The sequence below is a fragment of the Macaca fascicularis genome, chromosome 4 (genome assembly GCF_037993035.2).
Source record: "Macaca fascicularis isolate 582-1 chromosome 4, T2T-MFA8v1.1".
NCBI classification, from domain to species: Eukaryota; Metazoa; Chordata; class Mammalia; order Primates; family Cercopithecidae; genus Macaca; species Macaca fascicularis.
In genome coordinates, this window is record NC_088378.1 from 145,900,634 (window position 1) to 145,909,685 (window position 9,052).

The following is a 9,052-nucleotide window of genomic DNA, read 5'->3' on the forward strand; positions in this document are numbered from 1 at the left end:
AAGGAAGGATTCTCTCCTAGAGCTGTGAGAAAGAGAATGGCTCTGCTGACACCTTGATTTCAAACTTCTAGACACAAAAACATATAGTATATACTGCATGTTTCCATTTATATAAAGATCGAGAACAGGCAGAACTAATCTGTAGTGGAGATTGACTCTGGTATGATAGCATGAGGAGGTTGCCTCTTACCAACAAGGAAATATGAAACTGGGTAAAACTCTAAAACTACCATCTCTGTGCATACAAAGATGTACAAAAAGCTGAGAAGTATTTATTGTTAAAAACAATTGCTCTTTAGGAAAGAACAGTGCAAATCTATGGCAGGTTCTTGTCACAGTTAACATAGCCTAAGCAGGCACCCTTAGGATTAGCCCTGTCCTCCCAGGCCCTGGAAGAAGGAGTCTCCACCAGAATGATGAATCCCTAGGGTTGGAAGCTGGAAGTACCAGGGAGTGATATTTGATTGTGGGAAGAGATGGTGAGTGAAGGGTGTGGAAGGAAGACTAAATGAGAGAGATAGAGAAGGACAAAGATTAAGTGACAGGAAAATAAATAGAGACACAGAAGAGCATCAGAGACAGAAACAGAGCCTCAGGAAGACAAAGAGATTGAGGACACAGCAGAGGAGAGAGGGAAATATAGACAGAGATAGAGTGAGAGAGAAAGTGAATAGGAGACACACAGAGAACAAAAATGACAGTCAGAAATAGAAAAGTGGAAATAGCCAGGTCAGAGCAAGAGAGAGAGGTGAGACAAAGACACTGACAGAGAGCCAGAGACAAAAACACAGATTGAAGAACAGAAAGACAAACAGAGAAAGAGACAAAAACAGAGAGATAGAAATGAAGATATTCAGAGAAACAGGAAACTAGAAAGACAAATAGTGACAGGGCAAAGAGAGAGGAAGAGACTGAGGGAAAGGGGTACAGTGAGAGAAACTGAGAAGCAAGGACAGGTTCAGGATCTAAAGTCCAGAAAGAGAAACTTACAGCAAAGCCCCTAACCCAGGAACTGGAGTGGCAGAATTTGAACCAGAATCCGATCAGCAGGGGGAGGGCACCAGCATGAGGAGTCACATTTGTTTGACATTTAACATTCAAAATACCAATATTTACAATGAGAATAATCATCTACTTATATTTCCATAACTCTCTGAGATAAAGCACTTGAAGTTGGGAATAAAGATGTTTGCAGACACATGCCGGTTACATGCAGAACAGGTGCTGAATCCCAATTCCTGGGAATTTCTTCTTTCACAACAAGCTGCTTTCTTTTGTTCAGTGAATAAGTGTGTCCAGGACCGAGGTGACCATGCAGGGAGTGGAAAGGGTATGAGATTCAGACCTCACCCTTAACCTGGCTCTCCTTTGCCAGCTTGAGCCAGGTCTGTAGCTGCTGAAAGATGTTCTGTGGGGAGGTGGGAAGAATTTTGAAAGTCAGATTTCAGCACCAGCAGAAGGAAGGAACATGCAAGTGATTATTCAAATGAGAATGCAAATTATTCAGAGACGTTTTTCTCTTACCTGGCGCCCTAGGCGGAGGCTGGGGGAGTCTGAGGGCCTCTCAGGTGCCATGTCCAAGCAGTGGGAGCCAGTGCGGATAAGAAGAGCTGATTCTGAGGATCCTAAAGCCTGCGTTACACTTAGCACATGCCAGGGGTCTGTGTCCCCTGGAAAGAAGGGAGAGGATGGGGCTAGGTAGATGGGGGCTGGGAGAGGATGGGGCTATGTTGAGCTGGGGCTAGGTGGAGGTTTAGGAGCCAGGTTTTGGTAGCATGCTCACCATTAACAAACAGCACTTGGTTAGCCCCAGGGGTCTGGCCACCGTAGTAGGAGTTTGTTTGAGCCACAGCCTGGGCTACTGACAAGGCTGAGAGCCCAAACACCTTCTCACATAGGTCTAGCTGGGAGGGTAGTGCAGGGAGCTGGGAGAAAGGACATCTGGGATTCCCACAGGTGACATCTGTGTAGGGAGATACCTGTAAGTGTGGGTATACAGCCAGCCCACCACTCTCCTTTAATAATCATTTTCAGAGCTTTCCTCAGTGATGACCAGAACATTTGTAATACTCCCTTCAAGGAGCTCACAGTCCTGGCAGAGAGACTCACACAGTCCCCCAACAGTGACAGCCCAGAGTGATCAGGGCTATAATGGAAAAAGGCCAGAAGGCAGGGATCCCAGAGGAAACAAGATGGGCTCAGGGAAAGCATCCTGCAAAGGATAAGACCTTGAGAAATGAGTAGGACTGAGCCAAACAAAGATAGAGAGAGAAGGCATAACAAATAGCATGTGCAAAGGTCTGGAATGCTCGGAGCTCAAATTGTATTATGTCTCCCCTGCTTAAAATCCGTAGCTCACTGTGCTTTCAGGGTAAAGCTAACCCATAACATCAGATTAATTCATCCCTTCCCTCCCTATTTGTTGACCACCTACCATGTGCTCAGATAAATGTTGTACACTATTGGACACACCGTGGCAATCAAGACAGCTCCAGGTTCTGCTGTCACAGGACTCAATCCAGGGGGGAAGACAGGCAATAAAAAATGTATGATGACAGGCTGTGTAAAATGCTAAAGAGAACACAGAGCTATCGAAGTCAGAGGTGGGAAGGCTGACTTATCTTGAGGGATCATGGCTTCCTGAGGGAGGACATCCTGTTGAGACTTGAAGATGAATAATCTAAGCAAAGTAAACAGCATGTACAAAGATGCTAAGGTGTTAGGAAGACTAATGTATTAAGAGGGTTAAAATATGTAAAGCCTTATAATAATAACAATAGCAAGGGTTTATGGAATACTTACTGTAGACCTGCATTATTCTTAGAATGTTACAAATATTACCTCTTTTAGTCCTGAAACAACCCTATGAGAGAAGTACTGTTTGTATTCCCACTTTATAGATGTGGAAACAGGCATAGAGAAGTCAGTCACTTGCCCAAGTTTGCCCAAGATCACGAGTAGAAAATGGAGCTGGAGCTGGAATTTGAACATTTAACTTTACCATATGTAGTATTTGGGAGATGCTTATACTAAAAAAAAATCTGTTGTATATCTGAAATTCAAATTTAACTGTGCATCCTGTATTGTATCTGGCAACCTTACCCTGGGGTCTTTGAGGAGCTGTGGTTTTGAGTAGAGGAGGGACAAGTTTATACTTACAAGGATCTCTGTGGATGCTATGAGAAAGTTGGATTGTAGAGATGAAGTGAAAACCATGAGACCAGAGAGGAGGCTGGGAAGGGATCCAGGCAAGAAAGGATGGAGGTTCCTAGCAGGACAGCAGAGGTAGGCACAGAAAGCAGAAGGGATGGACTACAGAGTTGTCCATGCAGAGTGAGGAGGACTCAGTAATTGACAGGCTAGCTAGAAAATGGGAAGGAAGCAACTAAAACAAGGCTCAAGTTTCTAGTCTGGTGGCTGGGGAAAGGGGGGCATCCCTGGAATGGGGACACAGAGAAAGAACAGGCTGAAGGGAAGATCACTCAAGTGGAGACCTCGGTGTGTGCGTGAGGAGGCATGTGAGGACCAAGCACATGCGCACACTAGTATGGCTTCCACCTTCTCCAGCCCAACATCTGCAGGTTACACAAATCCTGACCGCTGGGTCGAAATGAGTCCAGACCACCTGTAAGATGACTTCTCTGGGCACAGTAAAAAGGTTGTTTGAGGGGACAAAGTTAGGGTTAGGCCAGTCACTTACAGAAGCCGAACTCGGTACATGTCTGGTACAACCACTGCCGGTCACCCACACCGGACAGTTGAGGTTCTGTGCTCCTCAGCTGTGCCACTGTCTCTGCTCGTGAAAAGCTTAAACACTTCTGGCCCAGGCTGTGCAAGACAATCTAGGGAACAATGTACATACATAAGACATAAATTCCTCCTCTCTTCTCAGCAAGCCAGGGCCCAAGGGCCTATGTCCCCAGAGGTCAAAAGCCAGAAATACAAGGGTGAGTTCCTGAGTTCTCCTGGGAGTCAGTGGTCAGAGTGGGTGGACGCCTGGGTCCTTGTGCTCACCTGCACCGCCCGACGAAGACCGCAGTAGGGCGTGGAGTGGCTGCGGTTGCCCCCGCCCCCGAGGAGAAGTCCGCAGAGCTGTCGCACGCTTAGCGGCGCTCCCGCCTGCCCATCATACTGCACTGCACCTCCCACCAGTGCCTGCAGCGCCCCCAGCAGCTCCGCCTGGTTTTCAGCGCTGCCCAGGGTACCGCACGCGCTCAGCTCACTCCGCAACGCTGCTTGAGCCGCCCCACCCAAGCGCAGCCGCCGCTCCACTTCCGCGAAGGCGGCGGACACCGCCGCCCGGCACTGTGGGAAGCAAGAGCCGATGTCCGCCAATACTTAGGCTGGGCCTCGGCTTTCCCTGCCCAGGACCTGCGTCCTCCTTGGGTTCCCCACTTTCCTGCAGCGAGACTCAGAGGGTGCAGACCCAGCTCTTGGCCCAGGCCCCCGCCCACAGCCCCCCGCCCCCAGACCTTGGACCCGCAGCCCTCCTCCTCGGGTCTTCCCTGCAGGCCCCGCCCTCCGTTGTGGCCCCGCCCCACCTTGAGTCTTACCTCCGGATAGGATCGTCCCTGCCCAAACCCCGCCCTCCCTGGGGAGCGCTTCTTTTCTTGGTGCCCCGCCTCTTCGTCAGCTCCCGCCTTCTTCCAAAACCTGCCTATTCTCCCGAGCTCCGACCTTCCTTAGACCTCGCCACGTTGCAGGTTTCGCCCTTCTGTGGCCTTCTGTTCCCTGGCATCCGAGGCCTCTTTTCCCTCCCAGTCCCCCTCGGTCTAGGCCCCACCTCCTACCTCCAGGGACCCGCCGATCGCCGTGCTCATTAGGCTTCTGGATACCACCTGTGGTCGGACCGCAGAGGAAGGTATCGGAAGTGTCGAGGGTCTCCGTCCACTGGGACCCCCCTACCCTCCGCACCTGCTGCCCGCCATCCTTACGTCATTATACTCGGAGAAATCCAGCACGGCCCGCACCGGGGCGGAGGAGGCAACGGACGCGAAAATGAGATGGGGGAACTAAGGAAGGAGACGCCGTCAGCCTGCGGGCTGAGGGACTGGAATCGCATATCTTCCTGCCTCTGTGTCACTCCCTCGCTGTGTGATCTCGGGCTCTTGTGAGGACAGCTTGTGCAAAATTCTTTGGGGGGCGGGAGGAAGGTAGTGGTGGGAGGGTATTTCTATTATCTGAGACTGGGGCCCTGGAGTTCCCTCCCCCCAGCCCACCCGCAGAAGTCACAGGACCTTCAGCCGGGCCCAGGCGGCCAAGGAGCCGGCATAGGAGCCTCCGAAGCAGATCCAGGGGCTGGAGGAGGAGATGTTAAAGAGGCGGGAAAGTGCCAGGCGGGCAGAGACCACATCAGCCAGCCTAGGGACAGAGAGGGGACTCGGTCGGTCCTCATCGCTGGGAATCCCTGAAGATTTCCCCATTCTGGGGGAAACCGGGATCCAGATACATGAATGGGTGAATCTGGCCAGAAGCCAGGGCTGTTTTCTCATGATGTGTTTTCAAGGGTTCTCAAAGCCACATATACTTCCCAGAACATGTGTGCCTAGGCCAAGGGAGACCCTGTCCTCGTCCACTTTCTAGAAAGCCTCCACCCTCTTTCCCTTCTCATTTTAGGTAGGAGAGGAAAAATTTCCAAGTCAGTTTAGATGAAAACCTGACAAATGTAGGGAAGGGTTGAGGGCACTCAAGGAGGGCTACTCAGAGGAGAAGGAGGGATCCTAACCTAATGAGTCAGAAGGTATTGGGAGAGGGAACAGACACAAAGAAAAATGGAAAGTGAAGTTTGGATATGTCTAACATCCTCTTTCTCCTCCCAAAGGCTTTCTTTCTTCCCTAACGTTTCTGAAATGGCCTGCAGTTGGTGCCATCCTGCTGTAGTTAGAAAACCGTTTAGCTTGTAGAAAAGATTAAGATGCAGAGAGGGACAGAGATGGAGACAAAGAGGCACGTATGTAGATACAGAGACGGAGAAAATGAGACTGACAGGCAAAGAGACTATTACAGACAGAAACAGACAGAGACACCAATGAGGAAAGAAAAAGCTAAGTTCTGTAAGAATAAAGCAGATGAAAGAAACAAAAAGCAGGTGAAGTAAAGTTGGGGGAAAAATGGTGGGGGTTGTTAATAGGAGTGAGATGCACTGAAGGAGGCTGGGGTGGGAGCCATACAAATATCTGGGGGAAGGTCACGCCATGCAGAGATGAGTTCAAAGGCTCAAGGCAGGAATGTGCCTGTAAGTCTGGAGGACAGTGAGGACTTCAGTGTAGCTGGAGCCCAGTGAATGTGAGAGAGTGGAGGTCAGAGTTAACTAGAGGCCAAAACCCATTGGACCCCATGGCCACTATAAAAGCTTTGACCTTACTCTGAGCAATGCAGAAGACGTCTGAGGGACTTAAGCCAGGGAGGATCATGACCTGGTTTATGTACTAACAGAATTACTCTGATTTCCACCTGGAAGTCAAGGGCAGAGCAGGGAAAATGGTGAAAATGGTGAGAATGCTGTGGCTGTAATCCAGGTAAGAAATGCTGGTGGTCTGCACAGTGATACAGTGGCTTACTTCAGACAGAGACACAGAAACAGAAAGAATACAGGATAAGAGAAAGACAGATAGGGAGAGACAGAGACCCAGAAATGGAAAGAGAAAAAACAAGATACTGTGAAAGACAGAAGAAAACAGAGGGAACCAGAGACTCAGAGGTTGACTTCAGACAGTGGAGGAGAGAGACACAGATGCAGAGATGCCAAAGCACAGACATTCCTGTCCTTTGACCATAAACACTTTCCCTTCCTCCACTCACGCATGGCGGCTGGACAAGAAGCGGAGCTGGGCCATTTCCAGGCCTCCAGCAGGTATACTCAGGCCATAAAATCTGTGTTCCAGGCTTATCACCAAGGCACCCCAAGCTGGGGCCAGGGCTGCGGGATGGCCTGTGAAGAGTGTATGGGTGGGGGGGGGGTGTGAGATGCAACTTGAGTTTAAGTCCTTGCACCCCTCAGGTCTCACAGTATTGCAATATGCAGCTCCCCTTCCTGGTCCCCACCAGCATCCCAACTCCTTCTTTTCCCCAACCTTGCCTCTTACCTCTCATCACTGAGCCAGGCCCAAGGCTGCCCTCACCCCCAAGATGCAGGAATATGGGTCCATCCTCACCAACCCAATGTTGCTCATTCACCCAGTAACGCTAAGAGGTGGGATGGGGAAGAAGAAATGGCATTGTGAGTGAGAGTCCTGACTTATTCTCGATTCCTCGTTTGTTCCAGTCTCTCTCCCTAATGGATCTTTCCTTATTTACTTAACAGTATCTGAAATGAGCTTGTTTATTTACTTGCTCACTTTTCTCCCGTTCTTCTCATCTAGAATGCAAAATCTACAACAGCAAATTTTTGGCCTGCTTTTTCACTCTTATATCCCCAGAACTGAGGGAGTGGCTCTCACATTGAAGGAACTTGCTGTTTCTTGAAGTAATAATTGTAGAATAAGACATAAATGCAGATGGATTTAGGAATAAGATCCAAGTGGGATGATCTTTGGAGACTAAATACAGAGGAAGCACTGAAAAATGGTGAATTTGTTCCTTCTTTTGGTAGGTATCTTTGAGTGCCTGTTGTGAGCTAGGTCTGATTCCAAAGCTGGTTCAAATTTCTGCTACCTACTGAGACCTCGTGGTAGGTTTTGTGTCCAGTCTGGACAGGGGAAGGGGGTAGGGAGGAGCAGTGAAAGAATGAATGTGAATGACAGAGAGAAAGAAATGGTGAAAGGCAAAATCTGAGAGACAAAAAGAGTGGGACCCCGGGGAGAGGGGAGACTAAGGCCAAATCTAAAAAACAGGGAAGGAAAAGGGATACTGACAGAAGGCATAACATGAGATTCAAGCAGAGGGATGGGGAGAACTGAGGTGTGGAGAGGGAAAAAAGTGCAGACTGAGGAAGAGATGAAGGAGACTGAGGAGAGGGCAGAATGGGCAGTGGACTCCCCTTCTCCTGGCCTCACCTGCAGGAAGGATCGCCTGTCGGACACGTTGAAGGGGTCCAGCAGTTGCTCCAGCCACCCCACTTTTGGGAGGGCCGCAGCACCTGGCCCCAGGCTCAGGCCCAGGCCCTGGGCAGAGCTCTCCTGAAACTGCTGAATGTGCTCACCCAGGCGCCTAAGAAGGGAGGCTGTGGGACATGGAGGGGAGGAAGTCAGGCTGGCCCCCTTAGGATGCCCTGCTTGACCCCCAGCCTCCTCTTACCTGGAGCCGAGAGTCCCCAGAGGGAAACCAAGAGCAGAGGGCCCAGCCACCGGGCAAGCCAGACAGTCATGGTGTTTGGGACTCTGTTCTCCCCCAGGAGGACCTTTATCTTATCCTCAGCAGCTGGGCTTTAAATCCATCACCTTTCAGCAGAGGCTCAGGTTTCTTTCCTTTCCTGGCAGGTCAAGCGTCTGTAGGAACTGCTAAAGCGGGGCAGGGACGCTAGAGTCTGTACACAGAGGCTGCTGATGTGGCATCGGAACTCCCAGTTCCTTCTCTCTGGGCCTCTCAGTCTGTTCTTCCCTCAGCTCTCAGTAGCCCTCACTGTCTCAGTCTCCTTCTCTCCACCCTTCAGTCTACCCTTTCTTTATCTCAGATTCCTCCTTTGCATGCCTTACTGTCCTTCAACCTCTGTCTCTCCCCACCTCAGCACCTCCTCTGGAACCCCAGTTGCCCACTTATTCTCAGTCTTTTCTTTCTGCCCCTCAGCATATCTTCAGTACCCCTCAGTTGTTCCCACACTCAGTCTCTCTCTCTCTTTGTCCTCAGCAACCCCATCTCTTTTTCAGTCTTTCTCTCCATCCTCCAGTCTCTCTGTCCCCCAATCTCACCTTGTCTATTTTCCAGCCCCCTCACTTTCTGCTCCTCTTCACTGCCCCGAACCTCTCTGACCCACAATCTCACACTGTTCATAGATTCCTTACAGTTCTTTGAACATACCAGGCTTTCTTCTGCCTTAGGGTTCTTATTCTTGTTGTTCCCACCCTGTGGATTGTGATTTCCCCATATATCCACATGACTTGCTCCCTCACTTCAA

At 50.1% G+C, this 9,052-nt stretch overlaps 1 protein-coding gene across 3 annotated transcripts; it reads right to left on the minus strand.

Moving 5' to 3' along the window:
• Positions 1-252: 252 nt before the first annotated feature.
• Positions 253-8,342, minus strand: PRSS16 (serine protease 16). 3 transcript variants are annotated; one of them, XM_005553785.3, is made up of 12 exons: positions 8,236-8,342; positions 7,995-8,161; positions 7,086-7,185; positions 6,802-6,931; positions 5,238-5,361; positions 4,935-5,012; positions 4,791-4,838; positions 4,015-4,305; positions 3,701-3,842; positions 1,784-1,963; positions 1,525-1,670; positions 253-1,408 (listed from the first exon to the last, which is right to left on the minus strand). In XM_005553785.3, the coding sequence occupies exons 1-12, from the start codon at positions 8,303-8,305 to the stop codon at positions 1,340-1,342; spliced, it is 1,545 nt and encodes a 514-aa protein (XP_005553842.3). In that variant the 5' UTR covers positions 8,306-8,342; the 3' UTR covers positions 253-1,339. The 3 variants fall into 3 exon arrangements, with proteins under 3 accessions (XP_005553842.3, XP_073895182.1, XP_015305240.3); XM_074039081.1 differs by lacking the exon at positions 7,995-8,161; XM_015449754.3 differs by lacking the exon at positions 1,784-1,963.
• Between the last annotated feature and the right edge of the window lie 710 nt (positions 8,343-9,052).

Coding starts and splice junctions, on each gene's coding strand:
- PRSS16 (XM_005553785.3), bottom strand. CDS start 8,305: ATGACTGTCTGGCTTGCCCGGTGGCTGGGCCCTCTGCTCTTGGTTTCC. Junction 6,932..7,085: donor GCCTGGCTCAGTGATGAGAG/GTAAGAGGCAAG, acceptor CACTCTTCACAG/GCCATCCCGCAGCCCTGGCC. Junction 5,013..5,237: donor CCGCCTGGGCCCGGCTGAAG/GTCCTGTGACTT, acceptor CTCCTTCCTTAG/TTCCCCCATCTCATTTTCGC.